The sequence below is a fragment of the Bombus affinis genome, chromosome 8, assembly GCF_024516045.1.
Source record: "Bombus affinis isolate iyBomAffi1 chromosome 8, iyBomAffi1.2, whole genome shotgun sequence".
In the NCBI taxonomy this organism is placed as follows: domain Eukaryota; kingdom Metazoa; phylum Arthropoda; class Insecta; order Hymenoptera; family Apidae; genus Bombus; species Bombus affinis.
Genome location: NC_066351.1, coordinates 16,793,554 through 16,813,619, shown reverse-complemented (window position 1 = coordinate 16,813,619; position 20,066 = coordinate 16,793,554). Strand labels below are relative to the sequence as shown.

At 40.3% G+C, this 20,066-nt stretch overlaps 2 protein-coding genes across 5 annotated transcripts in view; both read right to left on the bottom strand.

Annotated features, from left to right (window-relative positions):
* LOC126919496 (ATP-dependent RNA helicase DHX33) overlaps positions 1-20,066 on the bottom strand; it is a 250,860-nt gene that overhangs the window by 41,201 nt on the left and 189,593 nt on the right. The window lies entirely within an intron of this gene.
* LOC126919489 (neuroligin-1-like) overlaps positions 635-20,066 on the bottom strand; it is a 150,480-nt gene continuing 131,048 nt past the window's right edge. For 2 of the 4 annotated variants that reach the window (XM_050728790.1, XM_050728791.1), the window contains 2 exons: positions 15,206-15,370; positions 635-3,207 (listed from right to left, as the gene is read on the bottom strand). In XM_050728790.1, coding sequence (XP_050584747.1) covers positions 2,680-3,207; positions 15,206-15,370 — 693 coding nt within the window. In that variant the 3' untranslated portion in view covers positions 635-2,679. Of the gene's footprint in view, positions 3,208-4,240; positions 7,162-15,205; positions 15,371-20,066 lie in introns of those variants that run through there. The other 2 variants (XR_007711676.1, XM_050728793.1) reach the window with 2 other exon arrangements.

Below are 20,066 nucleotides of genomic sequence, written 5' to 3'. Positions count from 1 at the left end.
TTAAATTTACATTTAACATATAGATAACAAACAAAACAGTTTTTAGTTTATTTTGATCTTAACTTGTACGTAAAATAACAAGAAATAATATTTTGCTTCGAACGGATGTTTCTCTTGGTGATAATTCTTAGATTTCGTCTAATTTGATATATGAAGCAAAATTAGTACTAAAATAATTGTCCAATACGTGTATATGATCTGAGACAACTTGTTCCGAACGAAGATACCTTGATATTTTGGTTCTTTATAAATCCCACTTTATAAGATTGAACATCGTTGTATCGAATGAAAAATAACAATAATAATGTTTATACATACGCTTGTAAAATATACGTATGTATGTCGAAAGATACTTATTATCGTGAGAAGGCAGACGTTTTACGAGGAGATCCCTGAAGAAAGAGAGAAAGAAAAAGAAAAAGAAAAAGAAGAAGAAGAAAAAGGAAACACTTTGATCGTAGATTTCGTTGTAAAGTATACTTTATGAAAACAAAGCAAAGGACACGCGTATAATTTGATATTTCTCCTAAAAAATGTCGCGAACGATCGTCGATTTTTATCGCAGGATTATCGAATAAAAGAAAAAGAAAGAAAACTGTAGATCGTCGATAAATTTCATCGATGATAAAACCTATTAAATCACAACAGTCTTTATTTATTTTCTCTTACATTCCTTTACATATTTAGATTGTGTTGCAATAAATGTCAACATTCGTCGATTACATACGCGTAAGAAACTGTTTGTCGATTATTTTTGCCAACAGTAACATTTCTTTTCATCAAACCGAATCATTTTATCGTATTTATCTTATAATTATTTATTTTTATCGCTAATTATCCAAGTATTATAATCCCTTGGTCACATTAAACGCTAAAAAGAACGAAAGTTGGTACTTTTCGTTTAAACAGATCTAGACTTGAATTTCAGAAACGATGCCACGTTTCTCGACTATTTCGTGCGATTTCGTGCGATATCGTGCGATATCGTGCGATATCGTGCGATTTCGTATGATTTCGTATGATTTCGTATGATTCCGTATGATTTCGTATGATTTCGTATGATTTCGTATAAGCGCATCGGCAAGTGTTGTAAGGTCGTGACAAGATTTCACTTTCTGAAAACGAAGCTCGTTGATAAATTGCTCCATCCAACCTGCTATCGCAGCTTTTACTACGCAAAGTTATCTTTCTCGAACTAGAATCAAGATGTCAGCTGACGGTTCGAAGCAGAAGACATATCGATGCTCAGATACGTTTCAAAGTTTCTTAATCTATACGTTATGTTACGGTTTCTGTGGTGATGTTGGACGGTAAAGAGAAGAAATAGGGAACGTTGATTTAACTTTTTGCGGTGACTGGGCATAGAGAATGATCGAATCAAAAAGGATCGTTAAGTAATATCAGATAATATTAATTTGATGTATTGGTTTGAAAAAAGAGGATACTCTCCACTCTTTCTCGCTGCATTCCGTTATTTGCGACCAGCGGGGACGAGCGAGAATGTATCTCGGTGTTATTCTCTTTTTGTTTTCATGATAACGAAATTTTTTAATTCTGTGTCGGTATTCTAGACCGTTGGATTCGGGAAAAGACAAAAATTAAGATAATATAGAAAAGTTTCTTTCCTCCTTGCTTAATTTTTTGTTACCCCTGACCCATAGGGTTATTATCTTTAACGATCGAATTCAATTTAACGAACGTTCTTTCTCTGCTTATATCATCATCATCATCATCATCATTATTATTATTATTATTATTATTATTATTATTATTATTATTATTATTATTATTATTATTATTATTATCATTCTTATTATTATTGTTACTGTATCGAGGACAGATTTTGTCGGAATAAAGCAGTTTTCTGCATTATCCTAAGTCTTCCTCTGTACATTTTCTCCGTTCATTTTGTAGCAACAACGATCAGCATGTTTGAGAAAATGATCTAAAAGTGATATTAATACGCTTTTTAATCTCTATGAATGTAGCTGGTACGATTGATATTCGATTCTGATTGACGTTGCGCCAACCATTTTACCCAAATTATTGCCTAACGAGTTTACCTTATTCGGATATGGGAGTGAAAATAATAAGACAAAGGACTTGTTCGTCAGAAGATAATAACAATCGTCGAAGGTGGCCAGTCGAAAACATTTCATCCAACCCCGTCTATCTATTTATCTACGTAAGATTCGAAACAGCCCACTGTTTCTGCTAAACGACCTATGTAGGATTTCAAACAACCGACCGTGAATGTACAAACTAAAGATCTAATCTGAAAAACAACGCGTCGTGCTCTAAATAGACATAGTTGGCGAATATACCGCGGATGAGCAGAAAATATCGGAAATAAAAGTATCAACGATGACCGTGTATCTACGAATAAGAGACGGTATATCGTCAAGCTAACCTTGACCGTTGCAATTTCGCAGATTCGTTTCATTTCGATCTACGCGCACAAACGCATACCTGCACGTACGTTTTCCATGATCTCGTCAAGGGAGCCCAATCACCTTTTTCCATTTCCTTGTCCGAGTCTGGAACTTGATATACAAAGAAAGACGTACAAAGTAACCGAATAAAATACAAACGAAATGCGAAATGCCTGCTAGAAGATCTACGGAGAGAAGTGGAATAGGGAGAAAGGGGTCACGTCCGTGCCCGTTCAAGGGGAACGCCTCAAGCCTTCCTCTCGGTTGCGGTCTCCTCGAGGTCTGGGTCTTCGTTGATGATGGAAATGTCTCGAATCGAGGGTCTGCGTGCTTTCCAGCCCTCGGGGGATGCCGTAGGAACCGTGGTTTTCTTTAGAAGTTTCGGCCCTGTCAGCGAGATAATGATCGCACCGGCTGGAGCGGTGAGCAGAATCGACAGAACGCACATGGTCACCATAGTCTCGGCATAGTACACCTGTTCCGGGTCATTCGGGTCCACCTTATCGAGAGTAGTGGGTGCAAGCGCGGCTTGCACGGTCGCCTTCGCCATCCAGGATAAAGCGATGAATACTTTCTCCTTGAGGTTCAGTTTCGAGCCGATTCCGACAAGAATGGTCACCACGATGCGAATTACTATACCTGCTAGCAGGCAGCTTACGCCCAAGTACACCGTTTTCCCCTCCAGTTCGTCGATCTTGATTTGAGCACCCGTTACACCGAACAGAATCGGCTCGCAGATCATCCAGAAGATCTCAAAGGCTGTTGCCACTGGGTTCTGCAAAGAGAATGCGCGACGATTAGCGAGGTTCTGCGACGGTAGCTAACGGTATCATATTCTGTTAATTGCATTTCTACGATCAGATTATAGCGAAGAACAACAAGTTGATTATAGTAGAGCATAATTCTCGAAGTGGCACGCGTAGGGCGAGTCACGATATTTCTGAGATATATTTCGATGGCTGTGTAACGTTTCGAACGAAATAGTTGTTTTTGGCGCTTTATGACGTTGCGCTAAAGACGTTGGCGTAGCGAGCGCGGAAGGAGAGAAGCACAAAGAGACAGCGTAAAACCGGACACGTTTCGGCCGGTCTGCGAATATCGATGCGACCGACCGTAACAACCACCGTACGCCTGCTTTTAAAAATATATCGTAAGTTGTATAGTTATCGTACTACGCATATCGTAGGTTGTCGTTTCAACCAATATACGTATTGCGTGATACGTGATATATCCGCGATATACGTGACGTACGTGATATACATGACGTACGTGATATACGTGATATACGTGATATACGTGATATAGGCGATATACGCGATATACGTATATTAAATCAACAATTTTTCAATCGTTAATCGTTTAAAAGCACACTCGTCGGAGAAACCTTTAATAATAAAATAACGTAGATCATTTTGAAGAGGGAAATTTCAGGGAACGACTAGACGGTTTCGAGTTTGTCCAAGTACTCGTGATATCCGCTGTTGGAGTTTTCGTTACTCGAAACGATATCAGCGATAGTTTGCTGTCATTTGTTTCCAGACAAACGCGATACACGAACAGTTGGCCAGCAACTAATCCTCTTACGGGTGGGTATCGCTATGTGACCCGTGACACGTTCGTTAGGCGTTCACCGATCGTATCGTGAAAATGCGAATGGGAGAAACAAAAGTGTGTCGAAAACGCCAAGAGCTTGTATAGGAGAGTATCCTTTTACGGAATTGCGTTGGTCCTTGCGAGTCAGGCCCTTGCACTTTTCTACCATTGTTCCGAACAACCATTTTCAACTCGGCGTATATTCGTGGGACAGATTCTTTTTTTTTTTTTTATCAAAATCCGCCACAGTTTGTTTGTTCGGGGGTCTTCTATATTTATATGTAGTGGACGTTTATAACGTATTACCGAAATCGATAAAATTAACGTTAAAGGTAATTTCCCTTTCTGCGATCAACGAGAGAGTCCCTTGATGAAAAAATGAACTAGCACGGCAGTGATTCGGGCGTAATCGGACCATTTGATTTATGTACCTGGTAACGACCCCCGGGATCTTGGTGTGTCGCCAGTTTCTATATTATATCGTATGGACATTAATTTTGTTCGCAATGCCTTTAAAACTTGCATTAGCCCAGATCCAGCTCTCAAGCTGGATTATCGTTGTCACGAGAGACGAATATTTCATAAAACCAACAACCGGCTGAAGAGCTTTTCGATCTTGCGCGATAATTAAACTTTTACAAGAAACGATATGCTACTTCCTGTAATTTAATACGACGAATAAAGTAGTAGTAACGCGTGAATGCAACTTGGAACGTAATAAACGTGAAATATATACCTATGCGAGCCAGAACTGATATAATAGTCCATATATATTAGCATAAAGAGGAAACTTATCAGTCTAGTTTATCTTTTATTTTTTATTTATATATATATATATATATATCTCTCTCTCTCTCTCACTTTACTCTTCTCTAATCTTTATACGCTAATTTTACTATGCATATCTTACACACATAACACGTATAAATATTGGCTCATTTTAATTATCCAAGTTTAAATCGTTGAGGTTGCATCTAACTTGAACTAAGAGAAACCTTCTAATATCCTATAGTCGAGCTATATCATTCGACAAATACGACCGTGATTTGCTAAATAATTGTGACAACCGTAATGTAAAGCATCGTAAAGCATCGTAAAGCCAAGTGGAGAGGATAATATTAAATATTAAATGTACATTTAATTTGTAAATATTAAAATATTAGAGTCAGTCGACACAGTTGGAATAATTTACCACGTTGTAGTACCGATATCTCCTTGGTTGTAGACTTTAATCGAAGTAAAATCTTTGGTTATTATGGTCGTAAATTCAATTTTAACAAACATAATGATAACTCACTTTCCTCGCTCGTCTTTCTCATAGTCATTTTGTTACTTTCACCAATTAGCACGCGGTATCGTGATCAAATTCTTTATCGCGTCTTATATATGGATCGTTAACAGGAGTTTGAAATTTTCACGATAAAAGGAAAGGACAAGTATATATCGTTGGAAAGCTGATCCCGTTGATAATTAAAGTTTCACGTTACAGGCATTTTCATCGAGAAATCTCCGGCTAAAATAGGCTTCGAATCTCTCATGAATCACGGCTTCTCGGTACATGGCATCGCCACGATACAATTAGCTCGCTCTGGCTGGCGTCGTAATTCTTCCATTCTCTGTCATGATAGATCGTCAATATCATTAATATTTCGCCTTGGATATTGCGGCTCTTAATAACGTCGACTTAACGGCTTCGCTCTTTCTCGCTGTAAATCAACATCATTAATACAGCAGCCAACGCGCTGTTGGCTTTATCGTCTCACCTTCAGTCATTAGAACGACTAAATAATTTCTCTGCATCGAATAGCTCCGGTAGAATAGCCGCACGACGTGTAGCTCGTCGTCATACAATCGTAGGTTGTTTCCCCGTTCAAATACGTATCGATATTTGTGATTTTCACCGCGATATCGAAATTTGTTTATTTATCGCTTCTCCGAGCATAAACGGATGAATATTACCAGATATCGATACTTTGTTTTAGTTATTTCTCGAGCGAAATTGCTTTTGTACAACCGCAGTGAGTCGTTATTTCTGTAGTTTATTAACTAAAGGCAAAAGTAAGAGGGGATAACTGGTTTCAAGTTTTAACGAAAGTCCCGAAGTAAGCGACATTCGCATTTCACTTTCTATTCGTACGATATAATAAATAACAAGAACAGACGCGCGCGCGTGCGCGCAGTTGGCAATCCGCGATTCGGCATTTTCAAATAATTATTTTATATTAATTAAATAACTTTTCACTGGTGTCGAGTGTCGAATCATTTTCTTAGTGTTTATCGTGAATTATTTCGCGTAATATTCGTTTTCCAAGCAAAGATAACCAGTCTTAAAGCTCGCCAACTAACATCGAACCGTCCTTAAATTTGTACAATCTTTTCTAAACGTTATATTTATGTTTCTAGTAATCTTGCAAATATTTAATGTAAGTTTCGATCGAAAGAAAAGATCGCTACTTTGAGTACAATCATGGCACAATCGTGTCGTGGCTGATGGTAAGGTTACAAATATTTCTATCGTATTATATAATCGAAGTAAGTATATCGTATTAACGTATTCGATTCAATTCGGCTATCGTAAAATGGAGGAGAATGATACCGTTAAAGGGTTGCGTATTAATCGCGTATTCGAATAATAAAATTGCAAAGTTTAGGAGAAACGTTGCTAACTCGTTTGACCTTTCTTTTCTCGATCGGTGAAAATTAAAAAAAAAAAGAAGAAGAAAAAAAAAAAAGAAACGGCGAGAATTTGGATGCACCGATATGACATGACGCGACCGCAGCCAAGGATCAATTTTGTCGTACGTCATCGACAGAAGCCGACGCGACGCGTCGCGACCGTAGTCGATTTCGTGTAATTGAATCGTATCGCTTGTACGCCCGATATGCGTTAATTAACGCGGTCCGATCGAATAAGTTAATCAGCGGGTGTGCGTTGCCAGTTCTTTTCGTTTCCCACCGAAACGACCAACTCCCTCTTTCTACCCCTTCGCCTTTCTCCTCCGTTCCCTTCTCGCCCACTGTATTTCTTTTTCTACTTTCTCCCCCGTTGCTGCTTCCTCACTGCTCCCCTTCTTCTCTCGTTTCCGTCGTCTTACCAGCGGCTAGCAGCGCTTTGGCGAGAGGCTTTTGGCGCGACCTGTAACCAGAGCAACCCTCGGTATTTCGCATAATTAACGAAATAATCGATCGTCGTCGTATCGAACCCGTCGCATTCTTTTCATCGCCGATTCAGCGTCGCTTTGCCGTTTCGTTCCTTTTTTCTTCGTACACGCAAAGTCGTTCGTTTACTTCAGCTTCGTGGGAGAGATAGCTTTCTGTATTCGTAAAACCGATACACACGGGCATTAGAACGTAGTGAGAAATTAGTTGCGCGATCTTTCTTATCTTTCTTATCTTTGCTTCAAAGACACTCCGTTTCAATTTATCGTTTCAAAATGGCAAGGTTTGTCGAGAAAATGTCTCTCCGTGTATTATATACGCGTTGCTCGAACGAGAAACTGCTTTCGCGTACAACCTTGACACACTTGTACCGAACCGTTCCAATATCCATCCACCATCCAACATGGAGCGAAATCGAGAGCCGAGAACGTAACTAAATCCAAAGGCTTCGTCAAACTCTAAAGACAAACCTTCCTTCTGTAAACTACCTTGGAAACCAGCAAACCCATCCGCAATTTCATCTCCTCGACGACAGATACGCCACAAACCCGTGCGTTTCTCCCCCTTTTACCTTAAACGGAAACAAACTTTGTTACTGCCAGCTGCCAGCTGCCGCTGAGTTTGAGCTAACGGAAGGAGAAAGGGCTAAAGGTCGCGGTACACGGGCAACTGTACGACGCCTGACGTTCCTTCTTGTCGCGAGCTTCCGGTTGGTCATTCCGTAAGTTTGGTCGCGATATTTTTCCTACGCGGACAGGTGATTTGTCCGTTAGCGATCCGTGTCTTTGTTTCTCTTAGAAACTCTTTTAGAGATCGACGCGTTGAATCGTTCGACGGAAAGAGGTACCACCGATCGAGGGAAGAGAAATATTTTCTAGGAATTGGCAGCGCTTCCTGTCTTGTTTTTAGCGTCGTTGGGCAAAAATTCGATTCAACTGGAGAAACTCGTCGCTTCGATAATCCTATTGAGTCTTTGCGATAGAAATGGGCAAATGGTTGTTTGATCGTTGAGCGCGTGTTTCAGATAACTTTTCTAGTCAAAGCATTTTCTGGTTTAGTGGAACGGGTCGAACGTTAGTTGACCGTCGGCTGAATCGTTAGGAGCGGCAGCTTGGGACAGCGCGTTTTATGGAATACATAACCTGGGACGAAGCTAGATTAGCAAGCCGTAGAACATGTTTAGAAACGCTAAGAGAGATAGTGGCGTAGACGATCGTCGATGCGAAATCGAGGAGCTGCTAGCAAGTTGGAAAATGTACGTAATCGATGGAAAGTCGGGGAGTTGTTAGGAGGTCGAGAGAAACGAACGAACCTGGTGCGAAATCGGAGAATCGCAGAAAACGTTGATACAGGACTACTCGACTCGAACGTTAGGCTCTGAAGTAATTAGAGTCGAATTTATATGAGAACGGAAATATGTATATCGTAACGGAGAACCGTGGTATAAACGCGTATGTCACGCACGGACGAAATAGAGTGTACGTATTACGTACGCGTGTATGCGAGGACCAATTGTAAGAGCGTGATTGATCTTCCTCCGATCTAATCTCTGATCAAACTAACGTCCGTAGAGAGAATAAAAGACAACGATACGAAAAATTCAATCTCTACAAAGCTGTTCCTCTGTATAAAAATGAATTCGTCGAGAATTAAACGAAATTTCGGTTAAATATCGGCGTAGATCGAACGCTAGAACCAGTAGAAAGTTTCAAGGAATTAGAACGTTGGCTATTTTCGCAGCGAAAGAAGCGCGTCGTTCCTCGTTCCGTCGCGGACGAATCAAATTTTCGCTGGCAGCCTTTCTGCCGAAAGCCTCTCACGTTGAGAAAACTTTGAAATTCAGTTTTCCCTCTTGCGTTTTAGCATAGACACCGCGAAGACACCGCGTTCCGTCCTCCCCAAACGTCGTTTAACGTAACTCGGATTTTCTCGTCGCTTTTCATCGAGAGACTCGAAACCGTCCAGTACCGTTTTTGTCCTTTCATTAGGATTTAAGCTGTCGCGAGCGAATCGACGCAAGCTGACAGCGTTTCGCGGTTCTCAACCGGACTCTTCCACGCGTTTGTTGTCGCGATCAACGCGAGGAAATATCATTAAAATGTTCGTCGGACGTCGAACGAGATCCGCACGTTGGAATCTTTTTGATCGAGTTGGTCAAAGTTAGAAGTAGCTTAACGAAACGAGAATTTTAGATTGGTCCAGGTTTTTATTCGAATCGGATCGTTTCGATTGATAGATCTTGATAGATAGTATCGAAATGGGATAAAGATGGCAATGCATCCGGTGTCTCTCGTACAAAATTAAACAGACGCGAAACGCGAGAGCGTTTATCGAAAGATTAGCGAAAGAAAGTTAAAATATTTTAGCGGTCGTGTCTTTTTTTTAGTTAAAAGTCGGAATCTGCGGTTTTTGGAAATAGGGAGACTTTGCCGTCACACACCGAGGAGAAGCGGTGTGGCTTCAAAGTATTTTTCACAACTAATAACTAGAGAAGGGAACAACTGCATATATTAATATTCATCTTGCAACCTGTCATTCTTGACGCATCGCTTCGAATCGCCATAATTATAGAATATTTTATATTACGATATTTTCATCCTGATAGGGCTCGATGCTTATTCGTAATCATGTTACAAGCTTTGCCAACGAAAGACTATGAATTTATCTCGTATTTTCAAAAATATTTCATTAGTACTAAAAATTCAATTATTTTGTCCGAGAGAGAGAGAGAGAGAGAGAGAGAGTGAATCATTTTCATCTGATACTCGATTCTGTACATGTCGTTTAAAGCTTTGCTCAATTTTTCCGAAAATCAGGTCGAAAAAAACTGTCGAGCACCGTTGTTACTTCACCGCTCGTCTATCTAATTCAGACAGAAGATTCATCGATCTCGTTGCTTCGTTGCCTCTACGAATCACTGGAGCGTCTTTAACGATCGCGAAATGTCCATGGAATATCTGGGAAAACTGTGATTACCGGAACGTCGTAAAAGCATCACGTCGCTCGTAATACCGAGATTGTGCGGAATTAAATTAAATAAATCAATATGCGGCTGTGTTACCGTTAGGTAATCTAGATTGCAGGTAAACAGCGACGGTAAATATCGAGACTGGTGGCGCGACGTGCGAATTTCACGTGACGTTTGCGAATGTGCATCGACATATTTCCATATTATTTGGATATGGAACGAGAGGAGTACGGGAGGAGTACGGGAGGAGTACGAGAGGAGTACGGGAGTAGTACGGGAGGAGTACGGGAGGAATCGGTTACGCGTAATGGTAAAACGGATCACGAAACTATAACTATAGTAGTAGTATCGATCGAACGAGGATCGCGCATCCGCGAGTTGGAAACTTGGATAGATTTCAATTTCCACTCGTACCATTGTAAAATTCGTGTGACTGGAATAAAACAGAAGCGATGTTTGGCGATAAAGGCGACGGTCGCAGTTAACGGCTGACGATTTTCGTGAAAACGTTGTAAACAAACGGGAGAATGTACGAGGTGAATCGTGGTAAATATAAAAGAGGTAAATTTGCTTTATTTTACGAAAGAATAGACGCGGCTGTAGATGGAAACGCGAAAGCAGATGGAAAAAGTGGAACCACGCGAGAACACCGATGGATTCGGCATCGAATTTTACAACGTAGACGAACGGGTCATCGTCGTGCCGGAAGAAACGTGACAGTCCGCAGCAAGCGAAATCGTGGTATATTCGTCGAGTCGAAATCGCATTTCGGGCTGATCAATTTCGCGATCGGAGGATCAACGTTGACAGAACGGAGACGTAACCTGTGCATAAAGCGAAATCGTATTTCGATATTGACCGTGGCACCGCGACACTGGCTACGTGCCGAGCCTCCGAGTCGAAGCATTTACGAGCAAAGTGTGAAAAATATTAACAGGTTCGCCGTTACGGAATCGCCGGTCAACGGAAACGGATTTTTCCTTCGAGTTATGGGACGTGGCGATAAGCGACAGCGTACTTTCATCACCGTCCAACCGTGGTGCTGAACTGTTGCTACTATCGAAAATAAAACGATCCGTGTAACGATAAAACTAAGTAAAAAGGAGAATTATCGTTGGCGCGTTATTGTCTGTCGTTAAGAATAATTGTTTCAGTGCCGTCGAGGGAATAAAGGTTTTACCACTGTGTCGATTGCTAAGCGCATCGGAAATATTTCCTTATTGATCGTTGCGGTTCTTTGAATTTTCTGCCGAATGATCTCGCCTTAACGACGATAGACGTGGAAGATCGTCGCACCGGTTAGCAACGGTGTCCGCTAACAACGAACTTCGACTTGGATTTTCAAGATTCACCGTGGCCGATCCCCCATACAGCGGACGATATACATATTTAAGAAAGAGTTTTGAGAGTTTCCGCTTTGAATTTGAATCGCGATGGCTACACTTTACTTTCGAGCAAATTACGTTTCATCGCGTTTGCCAGTTGCCAATTGTAATACTCGCTAGCAAATAAACCATGTCGAACGTATGTATTTCTTTATTTATATTTGTTATCTTATGTTGACAAAATTATCGTTGTCGCGTTTCCTCGTTTGGTTTGTTCGAAATCAAGCCGAGTCCGGCAAAATCGTTTTCTTCGCCTTTTTAAGTAGCAGCCCCTTTCAAACTTTCCAACCCGTCTGGCAAAGGTAAGTCAGTCGGAATCTGCTGAAATTTCTAGAATTTTTAAAGAAACGTATCGTAATTTATACCGCCATTTTGTTCAAGGCCGTTTATTCACGCACGTTATTTAGACTCTTAGCTCGTTTGCCTTTTCGATCGCATTTTTCTCGAGTATACGTAATAACAACCGTCGAGTACTCACCTAAATACTTACCGTACAGATGTATTCCCTTTCGTTACTTTTACTCTAGTCGAGTTTACTCTAGTCCGGCTTTTTCTCTCGGCTATCCGAGTTATAAGAAGAATTAACATTTAAACTTAAAGTTGTTTCGCGTTCTGTACGTTTAGTTTTTCTTTGAGTCACAGTCTTTTCGCGCAAATATAAATATACGTATAACGCTTTCCCTGGGCTTTATCGATACTTTCTTTATTTTATTAACGTCAAATGTCTTATTTGGATAGCTAGTAAGGAATTTGATCTGGATTCCGAAATTGTGGCGGTTTTATTTGCACGAAATAAAATATAATTTCCTTGCACATTTCACGAGTAATCAGCAATACCGAGAGTCCGATAGGTTGGTCGTATATCTTACGAAAAATGTATCGAAAATGATGCGAGCATCGAGAATCATAATTTTGAAATAACGTAAAACATGGATGTCGTCGTTTTGTCTACTAATTATCGACGTTCCATTACACGTATTTAGCCGAACCGGCGATCTCGAAAAGCTTTTGCTCCATCCGCAGTTATTAACACGGTATTGTTCCCATGTTAGTCAGTTTCCATGCTTTAACCATTTCCACGCAATTTAACGATCGAACGAAAGCTTTCTACTCTACAGGTTGTCAATTGTGCTGAAATCATTTTGCCCCAGATAAATAAAATAATAATATCTTGTTTATGTAATTGACGATCTCTTTCCCGAACATATCATCGATTTGAGCAAATTTCGGCAAAATGAAGGTAAATGTAATATATAATTGCAGAATATTCGTAACGTGCGTAAACATTTGGTAATTACATTGAAAAATTTGCGAAGAGAGGAATGGAAATTGTTCGAATTGTTTAGAAATAATCGTCAGTTGTTTACACAGTTGTTAATCTGGTCGATGGCGGTGAAAAATCGTGTATTACGATGTTCGAACGACAGTTTTTATCCAGCTGGCATCGGTCGCTCCGCATCGCATCGGGTCGATCAATCGTTATTGGCATCGTCGATTTTTAGTCGCGCTAATCGTTCGAAATAAACGACGAGGACAGCATCGGTCATAATGCGCTGGCAATATCTGGCCACAGTCGCGTCACGAAGAATACGTGCCAGCTGGTGAGCGCGACATACCGATGGCTACGTGTCCAGCAACCCCAACGTTCGAAACGAACGCCGCGCCACGCCGACTTGAATATTTCACGAACGCCAGGGATTATCGCGACCGCCGACTTCTCGACTTTCCAATCGTTTAGCGATTTTACGACGGTTTTTCGTTTCTTTTCGTTTTTAGGTCTGGCCGGTTGCTTGGCCTTTGCTAAGAATCGAATGGTTGCTTTCAATTTTGACGAGTTTCCATTGGATCGGTAAAAAACGTTTCTTCTATTCCAAGGCCGCGTCAGGAGAAAATATAACGTTACGATAAAGTAATAATCGAAGTTTAGCAGAATTTAAAGGTACATCTTTCGTCAAAGTTCTTTCATCCTAACGAATTTTTCCCGTCGATGAGAAAGGACAAATATAATCGAGTAGATTGGAAAGCCTCCACTCTCTTTAAACGTATCGTATATCGTATATCGTATATCGTATATAGTATATCGTTTAATGTAGCAACCAATATTTTTCTGTAAGATTTACGATACGATATAGAAACATGTTCTTCAAGATATTTTATATATCTTTTAAAATAAATATCGTTCTCTTTGTCTGGAATCTGTCTGGAACAAATTAGTTTAGAGTCTGGCTATGAATCGAAAAGTTTGACGAGTTTGCAAGAGCATTGGGATCCGCCGTCACGAAAGATTTTTTCTTTCCTAATTTTTAACAGAAATCGATCGTTAGCATTTTTACTTTCGGCCATTTAGAACGATCCAATTGTGCAACATATTTATTTAATTGTTTCGGAGAATCTATTTTCTCTCTATATGTGGTGAAATTCAATTGAATAGAAAATAACAAGAAAAAAGAAAAGAATAGATATTCTTAGGAAAAACGACGAAATGGGTTAATGTCCGTAGTAATAATGAAAAAGTGGGTAGTTTAGTTTTAATTATTGCAATTATTGGGTCGAAGGTAATTGATTTAACGATGGCTATATCGGGGCTATCGATGCTTCATTTTCGTTTAAAGGAGGAGAGGGACATCTATGACATTCAACGAAGCGATTGGTGATATTCGAGTTTACTATTGTAGTTTCGTTACGATTCGATTAAATTGAAAGCAAATAGCACGCGCAAACTGAAATTGTTTTATTTATGAAGACTTTGGGTATATATGTATTTCGGAACTGAAACTAGTTCATCCGATAGACTTCCATACAAGAACATACTTTTATATTTTTGTAGGTTTGTCGGAATATTGATAGAATCAATAAACATATTTTGCGAACGTATTAAGCTATAAAATAGGACTTGGTTTCGAATACTGATTTCGATATAACAGTCACGCGTGAAACATTGATTTTCTAACATCGAAAGTTAATGTATAGGATACGTACGGTAAAAAAGTTCGCTATACGGAAGAAACCATATTTTAAATAAAATAGTCTGTTTTTATGGTAAGAGAATATTCTACGCTAAAAATAAATTGGGAATGCGATAGAACGAGAAATACTATATCGTACCGTATCGTATCGTACACGTATTGTATCGAGACGCGAAAAAAATAAAAGAAAGATTTGGGATAAATTTTACGCGTCACTTCCATCAACATCTGTAGCGTATAAATCTATACTTGCGTTTAAACCTAGCAAGATCCTATGTTTTAAATCGTAATAAATGTGTAATTATACGGAAATTATTTTCGTAAACTTTTCCAAGTTGTAGATAAAATTCACGAATAAACAAAGAGCGGGGGGGGGGATAGAACAGAAGAATAGAATAAGAAGATAGAACAGAAATGACATGGAAATCTGTCTGTGTATTTAATTACGAGGTTGATTTCTGAACACTTTTCGATATGATATTAATGGATAATATATACATATATACACGCATGTATAAAAACAAGTTGAACCGATCGATATACGTATAAAATTTCGTTGCGTTTCTCTAAATATGCGAAATGTACTAAGAAGTTTTGATCGACGCGTTTTAGAACATTGTGCGTATATTTAAATAAGAGGGCGCAATTAGAAGGAACGCAACATTTACCGAATTTTCCTTGTAAATATGTAAATGTACTTACGTCGTCGACTTCCCAGCCTTGTGTCTGCCAAAAGTAGCAACTGACGAAGGCCGCTGCGACTACCGCTAAAGGTCCAGCACCTCCTAGCTCGATCGCCTCGCTTCCGAATACCGCCAGTAACCCACCTCCTAATAACATCAGTACTCTCATAGGCACCATGAAAGGCTGAAACATGCCCAACGAGCAGATCGATTAGGACGGCCTTCGAAGATGATCGTTTCGACGTTGTCTAACTTAATCAGAATTCATTTCTAAAGTTTCCGTACTAGCAAATTCGATGCTCGCAAAAAAAAATCTACAGAAAGTATCGGAATAAATGTAACCGTATATACCGTATACTCTATGTTGTAAGTACTTTTTACTCGACCGATAGATTTTTGCCTGATTTATATTGTTCCTTTTGTTCGGGAATTACTTTGCTCCAGTAAGATTATTCAGAGATTCATAGGTACGTACAGAACGAAACGGCCATTGTTTCGGAGACTTCTAAGAAATTTATCATGTAAATTTTCATCGAATAAACGAACTTTCAAGTTAATTACTTCTACGTAACTAACTCGTAGAGAATGTACAAAATTAGTTTTACTGGAACCAGAACCCGATTAATCTCGTCTACCAAACAGATCGAGTCGCGATTCCGTTCGTGTCGACAATTAGATTATTCACCTTGACCTCCTCGAAAGTGCTCCACTCTGCTTCTTACCCAGGCTTCTTTTCTCTGCTGAATTCTTTCCAGTTACACTCTCGCTTCATCTCCGGGCAATTTCGTCGGCGACGGTAAATCCGTCCGTTTTTAACGAGCGAGTCGTTAAGGGTAAGCCACAGTTTGTGAAGCTGCACGGAATAAGACGCCAACATCCCGACCCCCTTTATTCGTTTTTCTTTTTTTTTTTTTTTCACGAACCGTCGAGCGGATCGAAGATCCACTTTCGTTTGGAATTTAATTCAATAACGCCACGGATTTGTCTGCCTACCGTTCGCGTCGTTGTAAACTTTCACCAAGGTCGTTTCTTTTTCCACGTAGAAAGCGAAATTAAGTTAAGAGTTTCGAACGACGAATATTATTTTTGTCGCGCGTTAGGGGATGTCACTTTTAATTTACCTTGTGGAAGCTAGACGTTATAAAGCTATCGTCAGAAAAAATGAAATATCGTTACTCTCGATATGTTGATATGATTTGTTCGTATGTTGTCCTTTGAAACATCGATTATTTATGGAAATATAGAGAGAAATATTAGACATAGAGTAAATGCGCGATGATACGTGATTTTGAAAAGAGTATCGGAGCACAGAGTGATAAACTGCATCTGCCTACGATGGCGAACTACGACGGTATTGAAAAGGGGGGACGGTATTTTGGTGGCGCGATGATAAAGCATATTTATGCTTCTGTAGCATCGTTTTTTTTTTTTTTTTTTTTTTTATTTCTACCCAAGGAACATTACTGGCGAAGTTTGATCGTCGAAGCTTGGGGCACCCTATACGGATATACATGTATATGCACGTACACAGATATATACGGTTTTAAAATATCCATTTATACGGATATTTTACATTCTTTCATTTAACAAACCCGAACGATTCGTGCTACGTACCGATGTCTTATCGACTTTTTACATGGCTGTAAAATATTGCTAGATTCGCTTTTGTCGGTTCCAATTATTTTCAATTATACGCTGTACGACGCGAATAACGGTATTCTACGATATTTCAAATACGACGCAGTGCTCGACGCTCAACAAGTATTTAATAAAATCTCTCTCTTTAAATCGTTCAAGTCGATTTCGTATTATAATTTATTATAATCTCAATTTTTCCCGTTAAAGTTAATGTTTATCCAAGTGGCTTTTTCCTAATTATATTAAATTATATTAAGTTTAAAAATCTTGAATCGTAAAATCGTAATCGTTCTTAGTCTGAAATAAATTCGCAGAAATTGCACGAAACTCGCTTCCCATTTGAAGCGCTGAAATTTAAGAATATATAGGAAACGAGGCGAACTTTTAAACGCTCGAAAGCAATCTGAAATTTTTAGAAGCACCCAGCATCCACGGGGAAGCTCGGTATCTGGTATTCGATGGAACCAAGAGTCCTACTACCGTTGCCACCGTGCGAATGAGTTTCACGATACGATGCGACGCGTCGTCTTCCTTCTTTTCTCACTCTCTCTCTCTCTCTCTCTCTTTTTGTTCCTTTTCCTTCCGTTTTTCCCATTCGCGATCGATCTCTGACAAGAAACGTAGTCAAAAGGATTCGATTCCAATATCTACCAACTATCGTCACGATTTTTCTCGCTGCTATTTTCTATGCATACGATTCTTCTGTCTGTCTCTGTTTTTTCATTTTTATTTTTACCAACCTCGTTTCGCGAGTACCGAAGGAATTTATTGGTTCTCCGAGAGAGCGATTAAGGATCGATATTTATATTGACGCGACGTAAAAGGTTATTTTTCTAGAGAAATACGGGACGAGGATTTCGTACTCGTTCGATACTCAACGCTATTGTGGCAAAATATTCTAATTCTTGCGTGTTTCGGTAAGCTTTCGATGCTATGTACGCCGAGTTACGTTTCTTCGCAACGATATTTCGTTTCCGTGCTGCCGCGTTCCGAGACGCCGAACGGATAGAAAAGCGAACCAACGTCGTGCCGCTTTATCTCTCCTCGGCCAAATCTATCGAGAGCTTTCGAAACTCTACGAAAGTACGGATGAGAAACCGAGAACAGATAGGAACGCCAGACAAAGAGAAGAAAGGAGAGATCGTTTAAAACGCGAATGTAACGAACGTCTTTGAAAATACGTTCAAGTACGGTAAAAGCGTGTTCGCTAAATCGAACGATTATTCGACAGAATGGAATTACATTTTTTATCGATATGGTAAAACCTTGATTATCCGAACCAAAATACGACACGGCCGTTCGACAGAGATTCGGACGAGAAGGCGAAAAACTTTTTTCGCCGACTAGTCGACTGGCGAAAATATTTTCCGCCAACGCCAACAGCGGTACGAAATTGTCGGATCTTGCGATATTCTCCAGCCTCGAAATGCTACCAATTTCAAGTTCTCGCATGCCTCTGCTCTTCGAATAATCGAATAACCGTCTTTGTATACAACAAGGTTGCTCATTGCGAAATACGTATGTACTTCGTGTTACGGATGGAGTATATTATATGCAGCCTTCGCCCGTACTTTTCCGATTCTTTCGAACGGAAATAGCACCGTCATTGTTTTGAGACGTTTCTCTGAAATCTAAGCAACGAGTCTCAGCCGCTGCAGGTATCTGCCAGGATACCTTATCCGTTGGGAAGTAACACCCGGAAAGTACCGTTACGTTTTCCCTTTGCGTACGATAAACGTTTGATCTTCCTCTACCGCGAAAGTCCATTTTCCATAGCGTATTTGCGGTAATTCTTCGAGTTGCTCTCAGTGTCTCGTATAGCCAACAGCGTGTCGATATGATCAAGTAATCGTAAACTATACGGTTTAGACGATACGGTTTAAAAGAAAAGAGAAAAAAAAGGAAAAGAAAAAGAAAAAGAAAAAGAGAAGAAAAAGAAGAGGAAACACGCAGCGGGAAAGGTAACGGTGCCGATTGACAAACGGATTACGAGGGGACCACAGTCCTTGCACGCAAGAGCGCTTACCTCGGAATCTCGAGACAAAACAAATCTATCCAGAGAAATTTCGAACATATACATGTAAATCCAACTCTTTGATGCGATTATCATTCGATCGTCATTCGCGATTATCGAGAACGCCTCGTTACGAAGTTCTGCTTTCCTCTTGCAGCGTTTCCCATCGTCTACCGTCAGTCTCTTTCACGATTGGCCATCGGAGAGCGATTTTTTCGAATCTAGAATCGGTCAAGTAGGCGATTCAAAGCGAATTGCAGGAAGAAAGAGGTTGATCGCACGGGTGGCGGAAGAGCACGGGAGGCAATGCAGGTGGCGATGCGGCAAGCAAGCGCTGGCCGGCTTTCCGACCGAATCCGTACACAAACGTTTAATTCGCGCGAATCGATAAAACGCCGTTGGCAGCGTCGCTAGCTAACCCTCCGGCTTCGATTCAATTTCGAACCTTTTGCGATCGATATCTCGCGGACAGCGGCGCGTACGCGTCACGCGTGCAAATTGAATATTGTTCCGGAGTCGAACCCTCGGTCGGATATCTTGTTGCGTACGATCGTATTCGTGGACGGGAAAAGGTTCGTTGCACGCGTTCGTTTGCACCTGTCGCGTTCTAACCCGACTTCTCGTCGCGGAAATGATTTGTCACGGGATCGACGTTCGCGTATCGCGGGACATTTCTCTCTCGCCTTGATTATTTTTTTTTCCGGCGGAAGAATGGGATTTAAAGATAGCTTTTAATCCGTAACTACGCAATGGTCGGTACGGTTACGGTATGGTTTCGCGCCTCTTGCGCACTCCGCCGTTCCCTTCTTTTTGCGCGCACGTCCTATTTACACCATGCAGTTCGTTAGTCGCTACTAGTCGATTATTATTGACCATTTATTCGACGCATGTCTGGCTTGTTGTATTTTTGTTTAACGTCTGCGTAGAATTCGATATTTGGTACGTTGATCGTTTCGCGCGCAAGCGTTAATAATTGTTCTTTCAGCCGATCGAAATGGTTCCAGTAGCGAGTAGTAAATATCGGTCTTGCTCCGATCTGAACGCGATACGATTCGTTTGGAAGACCCAGCGATTCTCACCGTAATAAACGTTAATACGATTTGTCGCGAGTGGCGACATCAACGATATGTTGTCCAAGTCGGTGTTTCGACGTGAAACGCAACTTGGGGCACACAGAGTCGATGTAACACCGATTTTAGAAAACAATTGAGATTCGATAAGACTAAAT